The sequence below is a fragment of the Mesoplodon densirostris genome, chromosome 14 (assembly GCF_025265405.1).
Source record: "Mesoplodon densirostris isolate mMesDen1 chromosome 14, mMesDen1 primary haplotype, whole genome shotgun sequence".
Classification (NCBI taxonomy): Eukaryota; Metazoa; Chordata; class Mammalia; order Artiodactyla; family Ziphiidae; genus Mesoplodon; species Mesoplodon densirostris.
In genome coordinates, this window is record NC_082674.1 from 89,252,355 (window position 1) to 89,277,369 (window position 25,015).

Genomic DNA, 25,015 nt, shown 5'->3' on the forward strand with positions numbered 1-25,015 from the left:
TCAGGTTGGCAGCCAGTTCCAGACCCACACAGCAAGTCACCAATAACCCTGACCTGCTGTGAAGTACAAAGGTAAATTCCGGCTCCACCCTGAGGTGTGCCTCAACAGTCCTAAAGACTGTTTTGGGGTGGGGCCATGTGCTCCACCTTATTTAATCTGGTCAGTGCCCTATGGAAAATAGGCTCAAGCCACCACACTGAGCATGTGTGAACTCTGCAGACTTTGTGTACGATGCTCCTTAGTGAAAGGCATCCTGGGACTTGCAGTTTTGCAGCTTTTTCCTCACATACCTGGGCTGAACACCCAAGCTAGGGTCCAGCTGCTTCTGGGCCTTCAGCTGTTACATTTCCTTAATATCACGCATCTCTTGACATGAGGAGGTGACTGCAGACAGCTCCATTCTGACCCCCACAAACCCACAAGGAAGCCCTCATCCCTGATCCCTACAACCAAGGGAAAAGGAACTTGCTATGGGGCTTCTGAGACCCAGAGAGGCAACAGAGACCTTGAGTGAAAACCCTGAATTTAATGTGATATTGGGGGGAGCCCCATCCCTCCCTTTTTACCACCCACCCATCCGGCCTGTTGTGAGTTGGGTGAGGGCTGCCCCCAGTCTCCGTCCTGCGGCTCTGGGTGCCATCCTGTACTCAGTCAGCCTCCCGGGCCTGCCTCTCTGTGAATCTCCTGTGGGACGTAAGGAGAAGACATTGCATGGGTTTTGCCGTATACAATCTGCCCCTCCCTACCCGCTGTTCTCTAAGCCCCTCACCTTCTTGCGTATTCATACAGCGCCTGCTTGCGCTCCTGCAGACTCTCCTGCCGGGCCCAGGAGGACTTGGCAAATGTTAGGGCTGTGGGCTGAGGGGTCGCCGGGCCAGAGCTGGGGAACTGAGGTGATCACAATGTCAGAGGGCTTGCGAAGTCATCATCATTAAACACGCATCGAATGCCTACTTTGCGAGAGAGGCACTGCGCTAGGGTCTCAGGATCAAAAAAACAGACGTCAGGGACAGGGGATATGCAGACTGTCCCATCCCACCCCAAGTCTCGGACCTGCCCATTTCCTGGGTCTCACCTTGGGCGTGGAGGCTGTGGGAAGGGCCTGGGTCCTCTCAGTGATGTCTTCAGGCATGAAAGTTACAGCTCCCTCAAGCAGATTCGTGATGGTCAAGTCTACACAGCCAGTCCTGGCTGGGCAGGAGGGAAGAGAGGACAGGAGAGTGTGCTTCCCTGTTCACCTTCTCCCTTCGCCACCCACTCTCCCTCGCTGTGCCTGTCTCCTTCCGTGAGGCTACCCTTTCTCATACCCAGGTCTCTCTGGATGACACCCAGTGGCACATGGGGTAAAACCTCCTTCACTCTCTGAGCCAGAGTTGCCAACTGCACATCAGGAGGAGGGCCAGGGGAGGGAGGGAAGGAAGGCTGGGCTGCAAAAAAGAAACCCGAAATAAGGTGAGTGGAGAACTAGGAGGACGGAGAGGCTGGCTAGTACAGGCGTTACGGAAGAAAGCACAACAGGCGGAAACGAAGCTAAAAAGCGTCGTGTCCAGGGACCACACACCTGACTGGGGGCGCAATCTGGGGTGTCTCTGTCGCTTCATGTGCTCTGCTTTGTCTGCTGGAGTGAGTTGTGTCCCTGTCTGGCCCAACTCTTTGGCCACCAGCTAGGGAGAATTGGAAGATTGGAAGTTTCTTAAGCCTTCCTCTCCTTCCCCATAAGGAAAGGACCCACCTCCACCCTGCCTGTGTCCCCTACCACCTGTTGTACACGGAGGGAGAACTCCTCACTCCCCTCCCCCAGCTGTCGATGAACAGGACGAAGCCACCTGCAAAAGACAACCCAGGACCGTGTTGGGGGCACCCACTCTCCACTCTGATACCTCTTTTCCTGGAACAGTGGTGGTGAGGATAGGGGAGATAGTAAATACTTTATATTGCCTCTGCGGTAGGACCTTGATATTAAAAGATCTGCAAATGGACAGGGCAGAGGCAGCTACTTCCTTGACCTTGAGACGAGTTTCTCCCAGCCACCAAAAAGTAAGGACAGTTAATACCTTACTTGATACACCGTGAAAGGGACGAAAAGTGACCACAGCAGTTCTGAGACCCAGGAGGCGTCTGACACCGTCTGAGGGGAGGGCATGAGTGAGGTCTAAGCCAGGGCCAGGAGTGGGAAACTCCCCCTCCAAACCCAGAGCTTCCCTGTTGAACACACTCACCACAGAAACTAGAGGTCTCTGGACTCGCAGGGTAAGAGGCTGTACCACATCCTGGATAGAAAATGGCCAGGAACTAGAAGAGGGAAGAGATAGTAGGATGGGATCCCAGCCAACCCAGTCAGCAGCTCATACCCGACTTAAAAATGGGTAACTGTCAAACTGTACAAGTAGAACTATGGGGAATAAAGGGATTCAGGGGAAAGAACTAAAAGTGGACAGAAAGTAAATGAACTAGGAAGGGAGGGGGCAGGGCTGGAAAAGGCTGTGAAAACCCAAGGGCTCCCAGGCCTGACCACCTACACAGTTGGAGACAGATAACTGTGCTCACCCACCTGAAGCGCAGGAGCCCCTCCCGGCCATTGGTGGCCTCTTCCTCGGGGAATAGCAGCAGAGGGGTGGGGGGAAGCCTCGTTGAAGCACAGAATCTCTTGAGTGACTCCACCAACTCCCCCCGCCCATCCATCTCCATGAAGCCCCGAGACCAGCACACAAAGCTGGGGGGACTATTGAGTAGAGGCTGGGAATGGGAAGGAGAGAAAGCAAGAAGAAAAGAATGTTGGGAAATGAGAAAAACTGACAAATGGGTAGAACAGCGGGGTCAGAGGTAAGGGTCAGTATCTTGTGGTCCCCAAAGGAAACCCGGACATGGAGAGGGGAGCCTTGAGCTGGGCCCCAGGGAACCGCCCCGTGGCACTCTCGGCTTCGTCCCTAACTCACGGTGCTACAGCTGGTGAGCAGGTTGACTATGTTGTGGTCGAAAGGTGTCACGTGGTTGGAAATGAGGACCCTGACGCGGTGATCTCGGAGTCCGGAGTCCTCCTGCCGGGCCACGAGCCCCAGCACTGCACACATGGTCCGCACCACGAACCTGGGAACGCCAGCAGTGGTGACTGCGCGGCCTCCGGCCAGGCCCAGCCCCGACCCTCCCCGAGCGCCCGGGTCGGAACCTGCGAAGGACGCTGTCTGGCAGCGCGCAGCTGACCAGGAAGACGTGGATCCCAAGAAAGACGCGCAGGACGAGGAGGCAGAACCCGACTGGAGCGTAGAGCAGCAGCGCGAGAAGCAGGAAGCCGTCACCCGGGAGCCTGGGGGGCGAGAGGCGGGGTGATCGGGTGCCGAAGGCCAAGTGGTCGCGGGAGCCGGTCTCTTCCCTCCGGGGCTCTTACCGGTGCGAATCAAAGAGCCGCTCCGGCCCCGGCGACGGGGGAGGCTCCATTGCCGCCGCTTTAGGGGTGCCGGGCCGCCGCCGCCGCCATCTTCGCACCCCGCCGCAGGGGCTCTTGGGAAGGCGGAGTCTTCGGGCATCCGCCCAGGGTGCCGGGACCCGAAATCCTGAGGCGCCCCGGAAGGGCTAGCGGTCCCAGCATGCCTCGCGGGCCCTTAGGCCACCTCATAACTCGCGTCCCACTGGGACCACAATTCCCGGCATTCGCGGGGCGGGGGCGGAGTCGGCCTTCCGGAATCCCTGGTTCCGGCGTGCGCTTCTGGAGACTTCAGGTACCGGCGTGCTCCGCGTCCCGCTGTCCGCCCGCTCGCGTCCAGGGCGCCTCCTCTGTGCAGGGCGGGCGACGAGGCTTCCGAGGCGGAGCTGATGGCTGCACTGAGGGCGGGGCAGGGTGCAGTCTGGAGCCTCCGGGGATGGCGGGCTTTGGGGGGGGGTCGCTGGGGAAAGGGACCCCTGTTGACCCCTGACCTCCGGGCCTTGCTGACGTCAGGAACTCCTGACCCTCGGGCCCGAGTGACTTATGGGACCCCCAGTCTCGGGGCCCGGTTGTCTGTGGGAGTCCCTGAACCACGAACATATCTGACGTCGGGGACTTCGGATCCCCGAGCACGGCTGATCCAGGGGACCCCAGATCCCCGGATCCGGGAAGACTCAGGGACCCCTGGAACCCGTCCGCGCGTGTGGCTGGCGGTGGCGCTGGGCGCTGGGGGGGCAGTGCTCTTGTTGTTGTGGGGCGGGGGTCGGGGTCCCCCGGCCGTCCTCGCCTCGGTCGTTGGCTCGCCGCCTCCCTCTCCCCGGAGCCAGTACAACTTCATCGCGGACGTGGTGGAGAAGACGGCCCCTGCCGTGGTTTATATCGAGATCTTGGGCCGGTAACGGTGGGGTAGACCCGGAGAAACCGCAGCCGCGGGTAGAGGGCGGGCGAGAAGGAGGGGTCCGAGCCTCCTCACATCCGTGCTTCCCCACCCCCCACCCCCCCCCCCTCATCCCAGGCACCCTTTTTCGGGCCGCGAAGTCCCTATCTCGAATGGCTCAGGATTCGTGGTGGCTGCCGACGGGCTCATCGTTACCAACGCTCATGTGGTGGCTGATCGGCGCCGAGTCCGTGTCAGGCTGCCTAGCGGCGATACGTATGAGGCCGTGGTCACAGCTGTGGACCCCGTGGCAGATATCGCCACGCTGAGGATTCAGACCAAGGTGGGGGTCTGGGCAGGCCATGTCTGGTTGGGGCTCTGAATTTGCTTACATCTCCAGCTGACAGGTCTCTTGTACCCATTCTCCCTTAGGAGCCTCTCCCCACGCTGCCCCTGGGACGTTCAGCCGATGTCCGGCAAGGGGAGTTTGTTGTTGCCATGGGAAGTCCCTTTGCACTGCAGAACACGATCACATCCGGCATTGTCAGCTCTGCGCAGCGTCCAGCCAGAGACCTGGGCCTTCCCCAAACCAATGTGGAATACATCCAGACTGATGCAGCTATTGATGTGCGTCCTGACACGAGAGAAATGACAGACTAGGTTGGGGGAGGGGTAGAGGTGTGTGGTGCAAGAACCAACCGTGATAGATGGTGGATTCGCCTGTACACAGAGGTTGGGTGGCAAAAACCGTGCCCACTCCATGGGCTGGTAAAGGAGAGAATTTGGAGAAAGTGCCTCCATCCTGGTTTTGCCCCCAGGCATAGAGTCCCTGGATCTCTTCCATATTTTCTCCTTGTCCTGCAGTTTGGAAACTCTGGCGGTCCCCTGGTTAACCTGGTGAGTGGGACATCCTTTCCGAGAATCCCTGCCCCAGGTCAGTGTGGGAAGGGGTGGGTTTTCCCTAATTCAGTGATGTTTGGTCAAGTTTCTGAGCAGTTTCTTGCTGGCTGTCTCCTGGAATCCAACCAGATCTCCCCGACTCCCCAACAGTCCCTGCTACTCTCGCTCAGGTACCCCCGTCTCCTACTATTTGTCTGGGCTAGAGAATAGTGGGCTGTGTCCCAACAGGATGGGGAGGTGATTGGGGTGAATACCATGAAGGTCACAGCTGGAATCTCCTTTGCCATCCCTGCTGATCGCCTTCGAGAGTTTCTGCATCGTGGAGAAAAGAAGAGTAAGCCTGGCTTGGGGGTAAAGGGTTTCCTTTAACTAGTGGGGGGTGGAGGTGGGGGCTTGTTGGAGAGGGGTCTGTTAGGAGGAGCAGGAGGGGGAAGGAAGGATGGAGTTGGGTGGGGCTCATTTGTCCCTCTGTCACAGATTCCTGGTTTGGAAGCAGTGGGTCCCAGCGCCGCTACATCGGAGTGATGATGCTAACCCTGACTCCCAGGTATGAGCTATAGGGGTGGGGCCATCAGTGTAACCAGTGATGGGCACCTGGCACTTCACTTCACACCTGGCACTTCTGTTGAGCTTCATTCTCAATTCTGTCTTTATCTGAGTTGCCTCATACTTGGAACTATCAGAAGAGCTGTCCTCTCCTTATCTTGATCTTCTCACCCCACTCCACTTTGCATACCTCCCACCTGATTGATTTCATCCTGTTAATTGCTTTGATTTACAACCTCCAATCCATTAGCCTGGTGTTTAGGGGCCATTTTCCATGTCTTCAACTCAACCTTCCAGACATGGCTTCCCTATGAGTATATTCTGTTCCGTCCAACCTGATTTCCTAATCCCATGTTTTTGTTTATGTTGTTCTCATTTTATAGGAATATCGGACCGATCCTTCTAGGTTCAGCTAAAGTTAGACCACCTCCTTATAGCTTCTCTTAGGATTTTAGAATGACATTAGTGCTATTGATTTAGTACTGTGTCATTTGGAATTAGTTACCTTTTATATACATGTCTCACTTCCTAACTGCTAGAAGGCAGAAAGTGATTGTTTTTGTCTCAAGAGGATCCAGTGCGTGCCCGATCCGTAACTTATCAGTGTGTGGATGGGAGATTTGAGGCGAGCCCAGACTGGGGAGCGTGCCGTGGTGTGGTTACCAAAGGGATCTGTGTCCTTGCAGCATCCTTGCAGAACTGCAGCTTCGAGAACCAGGCTTTCCTGACGTTCAGCATGGTGTGCTCATCCATAAAGTCATCCTGGACTCCCCTGCACACCGGTGAGGGAGAGACTGCACTGGGAGGTGGAGACGGGTGAGGTGTTTATGTGCCCTTGAACTGGGCCATCTCTTCCCTCCTTTATCTCTCCGTCCACTTTTTGCCATAGGGCTGGTCTACGGCCTGGTGATGTGATCTTGGCCATTGGGGAGCGGCTGGTACAAAGTGCTGAAGATATCTATGAAGCCGTTCGAACCCAATCCCAGCTGGCAGTGCGGATCCGGCGGGGACCGGAAACATTGACCTTATATGTGACCCCTGAAGTCACAGAATGAATGGATCAGCAAGAGTAGGAGGCTCCTGCTCTGATTTCTACCTTGCTTTCCTGGCTTGGGTTCTCATGGCACCTGGGTGGAGGATCAAATGAACCAGTTGGGGGCAGGTCCCTCCAACTACCAGCACCAATCCCTGGGCCCTGAGGAATCACAAAAACACTTTTTATATAAAATAAAATTACACCTAGCAACATGTTATACTCAAAAACGAGGGGAAGGGTGGCGCACTGCTCTTTCGCCCCCACAAAAAGGCTAGAGGTAAAGCCGTATCTCCCTGAACTGAGAGGAGATACTGGAGTTGACCATTCTGACCTCCCTATTCAAGAAAACGAGCTGTTGCTGTCTGTTTTTCTGGGCGGGCAATCAGGTGCGCCTCTTGGTGGCGTGCTTAGTTTCGTGCTGGGCCTGGGAGCAAAATTCCCCATGCCTGGCCACAGATCCAGACAGCTGGCGTCAGGAGGGCAGTAACTTCTGCTTGACAGTTCTACACCCACAGTGCACAGTGGATGAGCGCTGTGGGCCTGCTGACGTCAAGGATTCCTTGGTAAGCTCCTGAGGTAATGGCAGCCTCAGACCCCTGCCATTGGGGGCCAGTTGTGGTCTGCAGAGGAGGGTGGTGGCACCTTAGATGATCTGGTTGCTGGTCTGGCCAGGGTAGCGTTCGAACCTCCTGTTGGCCTCTTCACTGAAGGCATCACCTGCAAGGTGAACAGGTGGTTTGGGCAGGAAGATAGACCCGTTGTGGGGACGGGTGGGTAGAAGTGGGTGGGAAGACATAGAAACAACCTATAGGGAGACGAGAATGGAGGCCCTTCCCTCCCGTCCCCCAGTCTTTCTGCCTTCTCTTCCCACCAAATACCAATGTGGCAGTTGTGCACCCAGATGCGATGTCCATCATATTTGCAGTTACATTTCATTGCATTGTTGGTGAAGTCACTTTCTGCTACTTCAAAATTGGGGTTGATGACCACCTGTGAGTGGGAAAATGCCAGCTTAACCAGCTGCAGTCCTCAAATCCACATGTGTCTTTAGTAAGCACTCCTCCCACTCAATAGCTGGAAATCTTAGATCCCAGCACCTGCAGAATGTAGTTTCCTGGCTTCACATCTGTGACGTCGATCCACTGGCAGTCGATGTCATGCCGGTAGAGGTCCCAGCAGCCCACAGTAATGCCCTGCTCTCCGAAGTTGGCACACTCATACCTCTTGGAGACATCTGAAGAGAGGAGCACATGTCAGTGTGAGGCAAGGCTGTGGGGATGAGGAAACTGTCGTCTACTCTAGGCCCCAACTCACCCTCCTGACACTCGGTGTCTTCTAGACAGAAACTAGCTTTGTGGCCCTCAGCCACCTTGGTGCCGTTGGGGGTCAGGATATCATAGTGAGTGAAGATGTCCATACTGTGATAATGCCTGTGGGGACAAGGGGACCCCTGTTGCCTTCCCTGCCCACAGCAGGCTTGCCCCGTCCCCAGTGGCCTTGCCCTTCTACTTGACCCTCTCACCCATGACACTCATGCCACACCCAGGAGTGGCGCCCAGCCTTGGGCCTGAAGTCAGCGCGTCCCAGGTTGTGGATCTGGGAGGAGAATCGGAGCAGACGCCGGTGGCCGTAAGGCCAGTTGGCTGAGCGGGCCGAGCTGGCCAGGCAGTTCTCTTCGGCAGCGCAGTACAGCATGTGCAGGGGCCTGTCCTCAATGTACGCGGTCTCCTGCACCAGTGCCGAGTGCAGCAGCAGGTCTGACGCGGCTGCACCAAGGAGGGAAGGAGGGGGTTAGAACTCGCTGCTGAGGGGCAGGGACAGACGGGAGTGCGTCCGTTCTCAGCCCCACCCCCCGCCCCGCATCCCCTTCCCCCCACCCCCAGAAAGTCAGGTGAGACGGGTTTTCCGCAGGGAAGGCGGACCCCTCCAGACCGCAGCCCTCTCTCTCCCTGCAAAGGGGTGGCCCAGAGCCTCCCTCCCCTGGCTTGAGTCACCAGACCCTTCACTCACTCTCAGAACAAATGACTCCAGCAGTGAAGTGGCTTCCTGTCCTCTTGCAGGCGACATGGGTGCCATGATGAGCACATTGGTCCAGGGACAGCTCAGTCCCTGTGCAGTGCACTCCACTCATCACCACCTCTGTTACATTCCCTGAGTCCCAGTACCAGGTCTCCTGGGGACATACAGAGGTGTTTGGTGAGGGCACCGTCCAGCCTCCCAGGCCAAGGGGCTGACGGTCCTCTGCCCTAAACACAGCCTTCGGAGGCAACAGCCTTGGTTCCTCTCCTTCCCACTCACCTGCAGGCCATGGTTGGCATAGCCCAGTCCGAGTTGCCTGCAGGCAACCATGGCCTCCAGTGTCCCCCAGTCATCCCCGCAGATGAGGCCCCAGCGAGGGGACCCAGGTCCTCCTGTTTGCACCTCGACTCGCCCTTCATGTCGGCTGCGGCCCCCACTGAGTCGGATCTGTAGTGACACAACGGAAGTTCTGGGGAAGCTTCTGGGGGTGGAGTAGTGGGAGTCTGGCAGGCCTAGGGCTGAATGGTGATTCAGAGGCACTTAAAGGGCTAGCAAGTGGTGGCATCAGGTGGGAGCTGCAGGATGGCAGGGGCATGGGGCAGTGGGCATCAGACGGCAGATCATGACCAGAACTGGATAGGATGTGAGATACCTGAATCAAGGTGGAAATTCCTGACCTTGGTCTCCACCCCAGTGTAGGGCAGGTTGCATCGGACCCCAGCATCCTGGCTATGGGAGCAGTCCTCAGCTGTGATGTTCCTGTGGGGGCACTTCCAGAGGGAGGGCTCCCGGCCAGAGCATCGAACTTCACTCAAGTGGATGGCACCCATGCCTAAGGTCAGAGGGCAGAGATCAGGAGGTCCTAACTTCCTTATCTGTCCAGGGGTCTCCTTCCTAAGGAATGTACCCTCCCCCAGGAGTGTGCACCTCCTCCTTCCCTCTCCCTCCCACCTGCACCCCCCTCACCCTGCCCCATGCGGGCACCGCTCAGAGCCTCTCGAGCACTCCCGAAGCCCAGCTCCCGACACACCACGCTGGCTGCCTGCAGGTCCCACTTGCGGTCACAGACTGTGCCCCACGTGCCAGCCTTCAGGACTTCTACCCGGCCCTCTCCTGGGTGGGCTCCACCCTTTAATCGCACTCGGGCCTGTAAAGGAGAGAGAGGTGCCCAGCCGTGAATGGAAACATCAGCGCAGAGAGGGCTGAGTAGACCTGGGAGATGAATGAGATTCTGGTGGGAGGGAGCATGGGAGGTAGGAGGTTCCTCTCTGGCCTCAAACGTCGAGGCTGTGCTTAATCAGGGGGTGGCCAGGCTAGGGGCTTCTCCGCCTGGGGTGGGGAAGGACATAGTCACTGTCTCACACACCTCCCCCTGAGGCTTCGACTGTTGCTTCTTCTGGCCACTGGACGCTGCGTAGAGAGGGCTTGGCACACAGCTCACCACCGCGGGGGCCCCCCCAGGGCACCTGGTGGTGTCATTGGCACGATAGAACTCCAAGGAGCAGAGAGAGAGGTGGGCCTCCGTGCCCACGCACGCCACCCCATGCAGACCAAAGGAGTGTTGCTGCCGCTGGGCCAGCAGCCTGGGGGGACAGGAGTGGGGGCAGTCGGGTAAAGCAGTGCTCCTGCCCCTTTGCCCACACCCCTCCCCCCATCCGTGCCTCCACCCACGGCCGCGTTAGCCCCTCTCCTTCCCTTCTTCTCTGCAAAAACACAGAGACAGAGAGACAAAGGGAATGGCGAGTGTCTAGGCTGAAAGAGCCTAGATTACCTGGACAGGGGCTGGTCCTTGGGGACCTTCTGCAGCAGAAGAAGCCTATGGGAAGGAAGGCTCGTCTTGACTTGCCTGACAGAAACCCTGTTCTGTACGGTTTCAGGGTGCTGGCCCTAACGGAGGCTGAGGCTGATGCCACTGTGCAAAGACAATAGGAAGCCGGGACTGCCCAGCCGCAAGAGATGGGGAGGAGGGGGCAGCTGACACAAACAGGAAGCCTCAATAGCCAGAGTGAGCAGATCCTCCTGTTACGTTGTGACTGAAATAACTAAATGAGTCAGGATGCAAAGGAGTGAGTACGTCTTGGCTCTACGTGGCTTCTTAGAGGCCAGAGGGGTCTCCAGGCCAGAGGATGACGGGCAGTTACGCAAGAACAGACAGATGGTGAACACAGAAAAGACTGGAGCTGGTATATACAGGAACGAAGATGTACAAGTGCAAGACAGACAAAGAGGGGCCATGTGACCACAGAAGGAGAGTGAATATGAACCACAGAAGGGTGAAGACATCCCCAGACCTGAGCTGAACTGTATGAGTCTTTAATGAGGTAGTCCCTGCTTCTGCAGTTTAAATGAAACAGAAAGAATGTTCCATAGCCACTCAAGTGGGAAAATGGGACTAAATTAGAGATGTTAAAACTTGGAAACACAGCAGAGAGTTGCTAGAGAGAATGAGGAGACCTGCTTATTGACACCAACGGAATGAGATACGGCAGTGAGCCATGTGATGAGAGAAGTACTTTCTTCCCAGAACAGCTGGTTTGAACCCAGAGAGGAAAGGAACCAGATGAGGCCTGGTGCTGGTGGAGTGGGCCTGTGAGGCTGGTTTGGCCGTGAATTGTTGCAGTAATGTGCTCCATTACTTGATGTCAGAGGAAGGAAGGAATATGACGATTTGAAGCCATTGGCTGGGAAGACACAGAGAGATGGACAAGTTATAAACAAATCAGACAAAGGAAGCCTGGAGACTTTACAGAATACCTTTGCGAGCTGAAGATAAGTAGATTCAAAGAGACCAGGTGTTCTCCCAAAGTCCTGTCTGGCTGAAAATAAAAGTCAACAAGGCCATCAGAGGAAAAAGACATCTCTCTTCTAAACTCTCTCCTCCTTTTTCCCCCATAACTAACAAAATAAAAACACCAGTGTGCATTTTAATGTGGGGGTCAGGGAAGGCCAGAGTATGGCCATGTTGGGCAAGATGACCCTAAGCTGGAAGGGCACTACGAGAACACCCCCAAATTCCAAGCCCCTTTGAAGGCGCCAGAGGGAGGAGCTGGGGAATGAGGGGTACCAGGGCCCACTGGGTGATCTCGAAATGCTGTGAGGAGAGGAGACAATAGAAAGGGATGAATTCTCTATACCTCAACTACTGCCGGAGGAGCGATCAGAGAGACTGTTCATGCACAAACTGCCTTTAGAAACCAAGTGAGACACAATCACTGGGATTGGAAGCGTTCCGTTCCCTGGGGTCCTGAAGGAACCCAGGAGGAAAATGATGGAACTGGGAGCCTAACTGTGTAAACTGGGCCAGAGATCAGGACTTTCATGTGACTCCATCCCTGATAAAGTTTCCAGAGGGGATCCTCAGTCTCACTTCTAAGCTGGTAGCACTTACTTTTAACAATTAAATAAAGGTAGTATGGGAACATGGATCCCTCAGGCAAACTTAACTCCCTGGGGGCGAGGCAAGCGTGGCATCTGAAGGACAGGAGTGCCCGAGCGTCTACCGAAACCTGCTGGGGGAAGGCAAATACGCATGTGGAACAAGGGTGGTCCGTGGGTGAACTTCCACTGAGATTTTCAAAAATCCCGTGACAAGCGTAATTCCTCAGAGAACCGCATAAGGGCCAGTCTTACTTTACGTCTCGGTGACTCATCTGGAAGGTGGCTTGTAACAGTTGCTGCTGCTCGTCCACCTCTCGGTGGAGGCTTCTCTCGGACCCCTTCCTGACCACAGCCCGACGCCCCTGCCTCGTCACGCGGCACCCCCTCTCCTCTGCACTTAGCCTGAACTTTATTTACCTCTTGATGGGCCCCCTGCCCACTCGGGGTTTGGGTTTGGCTTTAAGCTTGATGATTGGTCTGAAAAAAGAAAGAAGTTAGTGGAGGTAGTGGTCAGGTACGTTGCCAGGGAGGAGTAAAGGATGATGATGATGATGATTTTCTGTTTCTAGGAAGGACCCCTCATGCAGAGCACGGGGAGGGGCAAAGCAAAGGCAGTCAGGTTCTCCACATATACTGCTGCACGTACCACTGAACTACTTTTGGAATACATGCTGCTCTCTGGATTCAGCAACCGTTATGAGAAAACTAGTTATGTCAACCCAGGTGGTGAGGGGAGAGGAGATAAGAGGAATGGGAAAGGGGGAAGAGAGAATGGGAACGCAGATGAATCAAGGGAGGTTAGGAGTTGGGGCAGGGGAGGAAGCATGCAGGAGCCTGAGGTTGGAGTCCAAGCTATCTGGGGGAGGTACAAAGATGCAGAGGCGTTTCCTCAGCCATTCCTGCACTATCTCCTCCTTGTGCTTCCTAAGATCAAAGCTTGCCCATCCCCATGCCTGCCTCCCCTCCCCTCCCCGCTGCAATGGCCATTTTCCAGGCGTATCCCTGATTCATCAGCTTGGGTTCTGGGATGGACATGGATAGGCTGCCTTCCATCCATCCACCTCCTGGGGTCACAGGGATGAGCAGGAGGTCCCGGGGCTCTTGCCCCATTACCTTCCAAGGGGCTTGGAGCGTTGGGCCGAGGCTTTGGCCGCTCGCTTCCTCAACTTTCTGCGAGGATAAGACAACAGCAGAGTGAGGATCAGTCTAGAACTAAGTGGGAAAAGCTAGTGCAACTGGGACCCGGGGCAAGATTCCTTTTCCAACAGTTAGAGGGCTCCTGGTGGCAGGATCATATAACATCAGGTACCTCCAAAGTTCAACCCTTCACAGCTGTTTGGCCTCATGAGCACATAACCAGACAGGTGAGCAGCAGTGAAGGACATGGACTCGGGGCTGATAAAGACCCTATACCAGGACCCACAGAAATTAGGTTAAGGCAGACAGGGAATAAGGACTCTTGGGTTGATATTAGGGCTGATCTAAACCTGGGGGGAGGGCTAGGGGAACGGGTGTAAGTAGAAGGGTGTTAGATTGTTAGGATTGCCAGAGTGACTAGGCAAGGAGAGAGAACTGGCCTGGTCACACCTAGAGAGGCTATGGATTTTTTTCTTGGATGCTCTCTGGCTTCTGGCATGTCTAGGCCTGAGGCCAGTGAACCAGGACCAAGGACCAAGACTGGATATAGTAAGGGACATTAACGGTCTGACTGGGGAGCATGAGGCCAGGCTGCTTAGGATGACAGAACCCTTCCTGCTTTAGTTAAATCCCATATGCTTTAGTCATTCACAAACTGAGCTCATTTCCCAAACTTACTTCCAGGGATTAAGTTCTAAAACCTTATTTCTTCTTGATTGGCCTAAATATTTGACCTATTTTATTCTTCAAGAAGTTGCTTTAAGTCTAATGCATGGTCTGTTTCTCCACTCATTCTCCCTTTGATTTCAAAGACTTTCACTTTGCCCCCTTTGTCCTGTCCAACTACGTATAATGAATGCAGGTCTTGTCTGTCCTTACAAAATTTATGGAATTCCCTGTTATCCTGTTAGTTATCATCTCTTTGAACATGTTCCTGCTCTGCTGTTTCTCTGGAGGAGTCATCTTTGGATGTGGTATACTATGTGCAGATGTGCTAGGATTTTAATAAATAGATTTTAACAGGGCTGAATCTGCTTGGTACCTCCTGCCCTGGCTTCTTACTGAGGATGTACTTAGTTGGTCTTTTTGCCAAAACGTTCAATATGTCCAACATTCCTAGCAAAGAGTCTACAATAACTCTCGGGTCCCTTTCCTGAGACGCTACTAAGAGTTTAGAACCTTTCATCATATATGTATAGTGTGAAACTTTTCCTCCAGATGTGTTTTTCTCAAACATGTCTGAAATGAAATATACTTGGCACTTTCTTTCACCAGTAACCCAGAGAGATCATTCTGATCTCCAGCGTTGTGTTCAGAAAAATGTAGTATTACCTAGAAATTTAGAAGTACTTCTTCTCTAAGTTATTTAAGGACTATATAAGGTCTTTATATTATCTGTTATATGGTATATATAATAATATACATTATAAGGCAAATACAGGTTACATGAAGGACCTGGTACTTGTTTAGGACCAGTACTGGTATTTGTCTTGATTGATATTTCTTCATTCACAAATGTGCTTGTTTTCCCTATCATTTGTTCCTTCAACCATCAAACATAAAAAGCTACCTGCATCTGCACATCCTTTTCTCATTCCAACTGTCTCTCTTCTCCAAGGCCCCCCGCCCCCAAACGTTTCTGAATTCCTTTCCCTCGTTCCTTTCTCTCCTTCTCAATTGAGAAGTTGCTCATAACCTCTCCTTCCCAATCGAATCCTTTTCAACATGTTCAGCTCCCTCCCTCTCTCTCTCTCTCTCTCTCTCACACACACACACACACACAGCCTCCACCCCACATCCTTCTCCCTCTTTGTAGAAAAGCTTTTCAGTGGTTGTCAACACTCACCATCTTTCCTCCCACCCACTCCTTAACCCACCCCTTTCTGGTTTTCCCCACCCATCACTCTGCGATAACAAATCCAGACGATTTTGTTTTCTTCTTTTTTAGTCTTCATCCCATTGACTCTTGGTAGCATCTGACACTGCTGTTCTCTCTTTCCCTCCTTGGCTGTCACAACACTACTGGCCTCGTTTGAGTCCTAATTCTGGTTGCTCGCTCTTGGTCTTCTTCGCAGGCTCCTCCTCTATATAGTCATTTAAATTTTTAGAGCTCTAAGGCATTAAGATAATAATGCTCCAAGGCATTCTTCTGACTCCACATCCTCTCTTTATATGTTCTCGCTCACACCTAATCTTGTATATTCCATTGCCTTCTTGATGTTCCTACTTAGATATCTCAAAGTTATCTAACATTTAATGTGGGTCTAAAAAATAAATATAATTCTTCCAGCAAAATCTACGCCGGAAACCTAGGAGTCAACCTTGACTCTTCTCTTTTCTTTGGCTCCCAAAGTCAATCCGTAACCAAGTCCTGTCAGTATTCTGTCCTAAACAACTCTCTAATCCATTGGCTCTTGCTCTTCTCTAAACCATTCTCAGAAATGCGGTCAAAAGTAATCTCTCGGAGTCACAAACCTGATCATGTCCTCTCACAGCCCTCCCCATTAAAAAACTTCAATGATTTCCCATTACTTTTATCATAAAGATCCAAACCCTTAACATAGCCTATAAGGTCTTCTATGATTTGGTGCCTAACTAACTCTCTCACCACCTCTGTATTCTGAGCACCTTTCCCAGTTCTTGGCAAATAGCAGGAGTTCAATAAATATCTATCAAACTGAAATGAACTAGAAGAGTGACTTCTTAAACAGCACTTAAGCTCTTAGAACCTCAACTTCTTTGCCTGAAAAAGAGCAGTAAAGGGTTCAGTTATCTGTACCTTGTTTTCCTCTTCTAAAATCCTACAACTTTCACATGTTCTAGAGTAGAACTACCAAACCAAGTTTAAAAATGATAAATATATCACATTCTGATTTTCTTATTCTCTAAATCTTACTGACTTCCTTTAAAAGCTAGCTGATGCATCTTCTTTCTCTAAGGAAGGTAGAGTTGTTTATAACTATCTTGCCTAGCCTTTATAACTGCATTACCTACGAGGATTCTCCCTCTGTCCGACTTGACCTGTGAAGGAGTATCTATACCATATTCTAATCACAGACCCCTGTAATCTCTTTCCCCACTAAGAATGACCACTGTACTAAGTATATTTCCTTCGCCAGCCTTCATATCCCAGACTCAGTAAGAGATCCCAATATGTACACAAATATTCCTGATTTCCGAAACTTACTTGAGGCTGTATATACGTGGGGACAATTCCTGGGCCTCAAAATTCCCCGGGATGGCCCACGTCTAAAGTTAGTTCATATTAACTGGAAGCCCAGAGATGCCTGATGGATACCATCCGTCTCTTGAGCAGCTTCAGTATCATTTTAGTTATTCTCTTATTTTCTCTATTCTATCAGTCATCCTACATCTATTCATTCCCCTCTCTCCTCGTTGTCATCCTCCTAATCAGCTTCATTTTTATAACTCCTGACTAATCTTACTGCATCCAGAACTTCCTCTTCCAATTCACTACTATCAAACTTTTAAAATCATTGGCCTTATTTTATCACTGTCCCGTACAAGTACTTTTATTTTTTAATTTTCCATAAGATGAAGGTGAAACTCTCCCATCTGGCATTAAGAGTGTTCCATTTTCTAGCCGTACTCTATCCATTCGGATCTTCCACTATTTCTCAGTATAAATTTTCTACTCTTGTCAACTGTCCTTCAAAATATCCTATTCATTTTCATCTTTGTCGGGGTCAGCAATAACTTCCATGTTGCTAAATCCAGTATTCATTTCTCAGTCCTCATGTTTTTAGACCCATCAGCAGCACTGACACACTTGATCACTCTTCCTTGAAGCACTTTACTTGGCTTCTAGGCCTCCACACTCACCTGCTTTTCTTTCTACCTCACCTCCCTGTTTGCATTTTTTTTTTTTTTTTTTTTTTTTTTTGGCCACGCCGCACCACGCCATGCAGCACGCGGGATCTTAGTTTCCTGACCAGGGATCGAACCCGTACCCCCTGCGTTGGGAGCATGGAGTCTTAACCACTGGACTGCCAGGGTAGTCCCCTCTTTGCACTTTGCCTTATCTTGGCCTTATCTCCCTGACGCTTGATTCTGCCACATCCCTTACAGTCAATTCTTAACAAAGCAGCCCAAAGAATACATAAAAAGTGGAAGTCAGATGTCACACCTCTGCCCAAAACCTTATCTCACACAGAGTAGAAACCAAAGACTCTCAAATGGCCCTACATGATCTGGCTCCCCATTCTTTCCCTATCTCCTCCTGCATCACATGTCCTATCATTTTCTCCCTTGTTCACTCAGCTCCAGCCCCAGGGGTCTCCCGGAGCATGACAAGATTCCCCCATCCCCCACATCATGATACACACCACCACACTCCCCAGGATCTTCTCATTTATGATGCCTCTTCCTGGAGATGCTCATCTAGATTTTTGCATAGCTTGTGCCTTCGCCTCCTTTAAATATTTTCTCAAATGATGCCTCCTCTGACCTATTTAAAACTGCAATCCCAGTCCCACTTCCTAACCCTTTCCCTGCTTTATTTTTATCTATTATGCCCTTTGACATCCTGACATTTTGTAATTTTACTTGTTTTCTGGTTCTTCCCTAGTCCATGAGATCAGGGATTTTTGTCTGTTTTGTTCATTATTGAATCCCTAGTATCTACAACAGTCCCTGGCACACAGTAGGCACTCATTAAATAAATGTTGAATGAATGACTCTCTACACTTTTGTTCATGCTACCCTCTTCACCTGAAATACCTGCTATTTAAATCGTACTGATCTTTCAGAACCTGGTGCTTGGATTAGGAAAGGTAAAGAACAAGCACAGGGAAAGAAATATAGCCCCAAGGTAGATAATAACAAAGGAGCACAGCACACAGACGTTTTAAACCGTATGAGTCTCTATGCCAGATAAAGTATACTCCTTGGGGCTGAAAGATGTGTCTCAGAGCCAAGGCAAAGAAAATTTGAGCAAGTATGGAAAAGACTGGAGGTTGGATAAGGTACTGGTTTTTGAAAAGAAGGAAGAGAATTCCTCAATCTACAGATAATTAATATCCTAGAATAAGTTATTAAATAGAAAGTTTGTGAACACTGAGGAAAAAATATGGTGATCCTTAGAAATCTAAAAGGATTTCAGTAAAAATTAGCTCAGTCAAACCACCATGATTTCCTTTCTTGGTAAGATTACTAAATTGGAAGGCTGCAGAATGGCTGTGAACATAGTATAGCTGGATTTTAGCAAAGACTAATAAAATCTCCCATGATTTCATTATAGATAAGATGGTATAATGTTGGCTACATCATTGTAGTGTTCAGTTTGTTCCCAATTGGCTGAAAAAACATGTTACAACTAATGATTAAAGGTTTGACGTAAATCTGCTGGAGGATTCATAAGAAGAATTCGACTTTGGTTTTAAAGGTTTCAACAATTTTAACAGTCACTTTGATGGAGTCAGGCAGTATAGCTTTCATATCTGTTGAACAGAGGAGGCAGGGAGGGATGACAAGTGGAAAATAATGTCAAGATTCAAGATAATCTCATGGGATCATCATGGCTTTTCAATGGTTTTTAAATGATGTATAAACTAATAGGGTAAACTCAACAGATTTAGCTGCTCTATCAAGGATGAGGGAAGACCCCATTTAGGTGATTACAGGGTCGATATGAGCAGTGGGACGCGGCCTCAGCAGAAAGGCAGTGCAAGATCTACACATGCTTTAATTAAAAGTGAGCATTGCTGCTGTACCCTGCCCTGATCAGACCACATCTGAAGTAGTGTGCCCAGTGGAAGGTCACCCAGATGTTAAGAGGTCTTCCTGCAAAACTGATCTAAGGAAGAGATGAAGAAAACAATCATTTAAATTACAGAGAGCTTTCTAAATTTCTCAAAATGCCAAATTAGATGCTCCAGGGAAGCGAGACGCTGTTAAGCACAGAGCCGGTCACCAGCGTGATCCGTTTCCCAGAGGCCGGCGCGTACACCAGGGCTCCAGAGCAGGTGAAGCGGGCCGGGCTTCTGGGCCGAAGCATATTCGGGAAAACTTGCCTAGGAGCCCTGAGGGCTCGCGCGCTCACAGACACCTCGTGGGCCGCCGGGACCCAGGGAGGGGCCCAGCCTCTCCCGGCGCCCTCCGGCCTTCAGGGATTGGCGCTCTGGCGGGGACCCGCCGCCCCGGGGATGCTCCGGGCCTGTCACCGTCAGACTCCCGGCGTCCGGCCCCGCCCCGGTTCCGCCTCTGCAGGGCATGGCCGCGCCCCCCATCCCCTAACTCGGACCCGCGGGCTCCTGGGCCGCGCCAGCGCCGGCACCGTAACCGCCACGGCCCGCGGGCCTGCGGGCCGCTGGGCATGGCCTCGCGAGACCCGGCGCTCGCCTGCCGACCGATGGCGTCACGGGCACCGACGCCACAGCCGCCGCTCAGCCTCGCCGGTCCCGTGGCAGCCTCGCCTCGGGGACCGCTTCATGGTCCCGCAAGCTTTCTCAACTCTCCCGTTCAGCGGAGGCCTGCACATTTCCCCCGGGCCCCAGCCCCCTCGGGGGTCTCGCAACACCATTCCTAACAAGCGCCCTCGTCCCTTCACCTGTAGAAGGCCACGTTGACCCTCTTTTCGCTAGGGAAGCCCAGCATCCCGCAGACCACGTGGCTGTTGTGGGCGCTCCATCCTTTGTCACACACTTGCGACCAGCCGCCTGGAAGCCTGACTTCGACCAGTCCCTCGGTCACGGGCAGGGGCCGCCTGCCCCGCCCAACGGCTGGTCGAAGTCGTACCTCTTCCACTTGCAGGTGATGCTCTACCTGGGGATGGGACCACAAGTAGAGGAAGGAATCCCAGTGACACCTTCCAGATGTCCGGCCACCCTCAAGGAACCCTGACTGAGTGTGCTTGCTGTAAACCCAAGGGCGAGACGGGGCTGAGAGGCCGGACTGCGCTCCACGAGGTACTGACTGGGGTGTGTGGGTGTGTTGACTCTCCTACAGCCACCGGAGTGCAAGGACATGCTACGCTCTGAGAAATGACTAAGGGTCCAGAAGGAGCTGGGGAGGGAGCATCTAACTCTGCCTGGAGCCTGAGGGAGCGCTTCACAGAGGAAGTGGCATTGAAGGAGGAGGAGAAAGTAAGAAGGGAGACGTCCCAGGAGAGGAGGAACATGTGAGGTGAGGGGAGCACAGTGCCCTGAGGACCAGGGGTGAAGCTGGAGAGGCTCATGCCAGGCTTAGCAACCTGAATGCTAACGCAAAAACAAGCCTGGACTATACAGTGTCTCGGAGCCCTATCATTTTGTGCCCCCCCCACAAGTCCCCCAGCAACCCAAGTTACCCCCTTGGGCATATGGCATCCTCTACCTTCTAGTATCTGTGCATATAACCACTCCACAGCCCTCTGTGTCTCGCCACCCTGGGTGTGTGTGTGTGTGTGTGTGTGTGTGTGTGTGTGTGTTTCTGAACTACAGACCTCAATGACATTGGAATCCGAGAAGCCGGGGAGGCGCTCGTCCTTGCAGATGACCCCGGCATCCTCATCGTGGGTACAGTCACTGTTCCCCCAGCCCCGGGAGGCACATTCAGTCACACTCCGCTCAGTCCCACTGCAGCTCAGGTTGTCCAGCCAGATGCGGCCTGTGGAGGAGCGGGAGATAAGGCGACAGAGGGGCTTGGAGAGGTAGTATGGGGATGTTGGTGAGAATGAGCGTGGAAGCCTCATACCTGGTAAGGTAATGGGTGGGGAAGGGACAGGGGACCCCGGAAAGGAATAGGAAAGGGAGCATAGGGGTGGTGGAGGGTTGATAGTGATCTGGGGATACCCAAGAATTTGGTAGGGCGAATAAAAAAACCAAGGGTCAACACTGAAGTTCTGATCAGTCCTTACCCATCCAATGACAGCTACAATTAACCAAGTACCTACTGTACGTGAGGCAATCTGCCAAGGTATGTACGTATGTGAGCATCCTTAGAACAGAGCTGCCAGAAGGTATTATCACCATTTTGTATAAAGAAACTGGAGTTCAGAGAAGTTAAGTAACTTGAGTAAGACCACAGCCAATACATGGGGGCTTAGGGATTTGAGCCATTTGTGAGATTTGGAAATTCAGCCTTACATTTTCCCATGTGCACCCCATCTGCGTTGCCACGTTGCCCTGCGTTCTTCTCTCTGCCTGGACCAAACTGAAATGAATATCACCGACTTTCTCTCAGAATTGGGTGGCCCCTCAAAGGTTGGTCCCAGCTAATGTGCAGGGACCCCTCAAGCATATCCTGACAGGACTTACCCGGCTTCTGCTGGGATACCTACCTCCTGCCCCAGCAGGCTGTTGGAACCCTCACAAAGTCCTTGAGACTCTTTTATGACTTCCCCCGCTCCAGGTCTGATTCAGTCCTTTGATGCCATCCAGAAAAATCCCTCAGCCAAATGACTGTCCTCACATTTGAAGACAACCATCATGTAAGTGTTATCCAAAGCTTTTTCCTTTCATACCAAATATCCCTGGTTTCTTCAGCTATTCCTTGAAACTTGGCTTCCAATCTTTCACATCTGGCCAGCTCTCCTCTGAATGTACTTCCATTTTTAGGATCTTAGTTCCCTGACCAGGGATTGAACCTGCACCCTTGGCAGTGGAAGTGCGGAGTCCTAATCCTGGACCACCAGGGAATTCCCAGTACTTCCATTTTCTCTCTGGAAATGTGGCATCTAAAGTGACACTTCATTCCAGAAGTGATCTAGCTAGTGGAAACTGGGGGATTAGCTGCAGACTGCCCCAGTTTCTGTCTATCCGTCTCACTATGAGCTCATACAGTGTAAGCGCCCCCAGGTCTCAGAATTGTTCCTAATCCCCTACTACCCACATTCATACTTGTCCTAGAGTTTATACTTGTCTTTGGTAAGTTCCAGCTTGTTGGTTTCAGCTCTGGTCTATAGTCTGATTTTGTTGGCTGCAGTATCTGTGATTCCTTCTGGCTTTGGGACATGCAGACATCATTTACCTGCTCTCAGCTTCCCACGAAACCAGCTGTTCTTTCATCATACAGGGCTCACCTGTGTCAGGGCTGGCTTTGCACGTGGCTTTGTAGAATCATACTTTTGCAGCAGAAAGGAACTTAGAGTTCACCTCGTCATTTTGCACATGGGGCATCTGAGGCTCAGAGAAGGCACTGACCAGCCTAAGTTCACACAGCTCTGAGAAGTGACTGCTGGTTGGTTTGTCCCCCATGGGTGTACTTGACACCGGCTTTTCTTGGTATTCTGTGTCCCTATGGCTGTGCCATCCTGGTGTTCCCTCTCCCTACATTTAGGTTGCACTTTGGCAATACCTAGGCTGTGCCTGGAGCATTGCTCACCTGTTCCAGGGCCGTATTTGGCACTGTGGGTCCAGCCTGTGGCCTCTGTGAAGCCCAGCTCCCGGCATAGGACATGGGCAGCCTGCAGTGTGAAGTCGTCATCGCAGATGGTGCCCCATTCGCCAGCCCGCTGGATCTCCACGCGGCCCTCGAAGGGCTTCCTGGGGAAGCCGGCCAGCCGGAACCGTAGCCCCTGGCTCCCAGCCCTCTTCTCAGGGGCCGTGGATGGGGATGGAGATCCCAGGCACGAGCTGCACAGCAGGCACAGCAGCAGCCCCCACAGGCTCCACTGCCAGACACCGACAGGTCGCATGGCAAGGAAGGCCTGGGTGCCCCAGAGAGAGAATATGTGAGAGAAGCTGAAACTGAGCCAGGCCCAGGTCTGAGAGTGAGGTCACGAGAGGAAAAGAGACACTGGTTAAGACCAGAGACGAGAGACAGCGCGAGAGAAAGAGAGGGACCCACGGACTAAGAGAGACAGTGAGAAAGGGACACATGCTAAATAAGAGCAGAAACACAGAGTCAAAGAGGCACACAGACCGAGAGACCCAGACTGGGGGGCGGGGGAGGGAGAGAGAGGCTCTCCCTCCCTTTTGTGAAGAATGAAACTCTCACTATTAGTTGTTATGTCTCACAATGTCCTGTCCCCAGTTCTGCGGTCATCACCTCCATACCCGACCCAGTGATCAAAAGACAGAGATTCGAGACCAGGATCGGAGAATGGTCCAGATAAAGAGGAAGAGACTGAGCAAGAGACACGGAGAGGGAGACCCAGACAGAGAGAATGTGAGAGGAAGGGAGACGGGGGGAATGAAAGGGGACCAAACAGAGACAGTAGAGAGAGAGACAATGTTGAGGATGGATAGAGAGGGATCCGGAGAGAGCCTGGCGCACAGAACTGGGGGGCAACTGAGAAAGGCAGGCAGTAGGTGAGGAGGAGGGGAACTGACAAGGGCCAAGGAGCAGAGGCAGGAGGGACCCAGAGGATCCTGTCCAGCCAGTCAGACAGAGGACAGATGGCTACTGACTGTGGAGAGAGGCAGGCAAGGAGGGGCTTAGGAGACCCTCGGATCTCGGGGCCCCTGGACGGGAGCCAAGCCGAGAGTCCTCTCTGGGCAGATTCCAGGCAGAGAAGGCAGAGAACCAGAATGCCCTGGAGAACTCTTGCACATCCTACATGCCCTGCAGGGTCAAGGGGCCCAGGAGGGCCGGGCCTCAAGGTGGGGGGGGGGGATGGGGTGAGGTTTTCCAAGCCTCCTGCCAACACCGCCATCTCTGTCCCGGGCAAGCGGAGACCAATCGGCTTCTCCGCCAAGGCCTTCCCTCTGTCTGGGGCGGAGAACAGCCCCTCTACAGCGAGCTCCCCCCTCACCCCCCCTACATGCTTCCCCCAACTCAAACAACCCAACAGGGCAGCTTTGTTTGGGGACATTTTGGCCTGGGGACCCAGGGAGAGGGCCTCACAGAGGAACCCCCAGCCTTAGGGCCCTCCCGGCTGCCCTATTTGGAACACCCTGCAGCCCCAACCCCCCCATATCTGCTTCATTTCTCCACTCTTCTTGTGTTTCACTCTTCTTTGACAATAATAAAGCCCTCAGTAGCCTGACTTCCCTTTGACTCTATCCCACATTCACCCCTTTTCCCAGGCCCCTCCACCATCCTCCATCCACAACTCTCCTTCCTCCCACGGGCAGCGTGACTCCCCCTACCTGTCGCTGAGCGGGGGCCGCAGCGGCTGGGAGAAGAGTCCTGGTCCTGGAGTTCAGTCCTAGGACTTACAAAAAAAGTGCTTGTCCAGGGGAGACTGCCCCCCCCTTCTCCCCCACCCCTTTCGTTCCTCCCACGTCCCCTTGAGCCCTCCCACACTCCGCCTCCTCCCACGACCCCTCCCAGGCCAGTTCCCTCCTCTCCTCCTCCCCTCCTCTTTGCAGCAGGCCGCAGTCGCCGCTCCACCCCCCTCCCGCCCCCCTCCCCGCCTCCCAGCCTGCTTAATAAAACTTTCTTTTCTCGCGGGTTGGGAGCAGGGTAGTTGCGGCCAGAGAGCTGGACACAGAAGAGGCCACGGGGCCGCAGACCGTCCCGGGCTGCGTCCCCTGCAGCGACTCGGCTCCGAGCTCCGGAAAGTCTTCAGTCCCTAGCCCTTCCCCCACGTCCCCTGCTCCGCGGATCTTAAATAGCCCAACTCCGGCCGAGCAGGGGGCGGGGCGGGTCTGGGGAATTGAAGCCGCGAGGGCACGTAAGGTCCCTCCAATGCCCCAGGGTGCCTGTCGGCATTTTCGAGATGATGTCACGGCTTTCACTCTGATGTCACGTTGAGCATCTGACGCAGTACGCAGCCCCCAAGCCTAGGCGCCGGAGTCCTCTGACCGAAACCACGAGG

General features: G+C 53.0%; 3 protein-coding genes across 7 annotated transcripts; 1 reads left to right on the plus strand and 2 right to left on the minus strand.

Annotated features, from left to right (window-relative positions):
* Positions 1-506: 506 nt before the first annotated feature.
* AUP1 (AUP1 lipid droplet regulating VLDL assembly factor) lies at positions 507-3,595 on the minus strand. 4 transcript variants are annotated; one of them, XM_060117870.1, is made up of 12 exons: positions 3,386-3,551; positions 3,167-3,304; positions 2,937-3,087; positions 2,552-2,736; positions 2,220-2,292; positions 2,055-2,128; positions 1,760-1,826; positions 1,562-1,664; positions 1,308-1,427; positions 1,076-1,191; positions 770-888; positions 507-684 (listed from the first exon to the last, which is right to left on the minus strand). In XM_060117870.1, exons 1-12 carry the CDS (start codon positions 3,433-3,435, stop codon positions 648-650), a joined length of 1,233 nt encoding a protein of 410 aa, XP_059973853.1. In that variant the 5' UTR covers positions 3,436-3,551; the 3' UTR covers positions 507-647. The 4 variants fall into 4 exon arrangements, with proteins under 4 accessions (XP_059973853.1, XP_059973850.1, XP_059973852.1 ...); XM_060117867.1 differs by having other exon boundaries at positions 2,937-3,304; positions 3,386-3,588; XM_060117869.1 differs by lacking the exon at positions 507-684 and having other exon boundaries at positions 863-950; positions 3,386-3,537.
* Positions 3,563-7,007, plus strand: HTRA2 (HtrA serine peptidase 2). Its single transcript, XM_060117871.1, has 8 exons — positions 3,563-4,316; positions 4,437-4,641; positions 4,731-4,925; positions 5,163-5,195; positions 5,427-5,532; positions 5,676-5,745; positions 6,431-6,526; positions 6,634-7,007. The coding sequence occupies exons 1-8, from the start codon at positions 3,811-3,813 to the stop codon at positions 6,797-6,799; spliced, it is 1,377 nt and encodes a 458-aa protein (XP_059973854.1). The 5' UTR covers positions 3,563-3,810; the 3' UTR covers positions 6,800-7,007.
* LOXL3 (lysyl oxidase like 3) lies at positions 6,945-24,445 on the minus strand. 2 transcript variants are annotated; one of them, XM_060117865.1, is made up of 15 exons: positions 24,345-24,445; positions 22,636-22,960; positions 20,756-20,919; positions 19,883-20,097; positions 12,595-12,654; positions 10,166-10,382; positions 9,766-9,946; positions 9,477-9,631; positions 9,079-9,246; positions 8,791-8,953; positions 8,303-8,546; positions 8,095-8,210; positions 7,878-8,014; positions 7,659-7,770; positions 6,945-7,497 (listed from the first exon to the last, which is right to left on the minus strand). In XM_060117865.1, exons 2-15 carry the CDS (start codon positions 22,946-22,948, stop codon positions 7,424-7,426), a joined length of 2,319 nt encoding a protein of 772 aa, XP_059973848.1. In that variant the 5' UTR covers positions 22,949-22,960; positions 24,345-24,445; the 3' UTR covers positions 6,945-7,423. The 2 variants fall into 2 exon arrangements, with proteins under 2 accessions (XP_059973848.1, XP_059973849.1); XM_060117866.1 differs by lacking the exon at positions 12,595-12,654.
* Between the last annotated feature and the right edge of the window lie 570 nt (positions 24,446-25,015).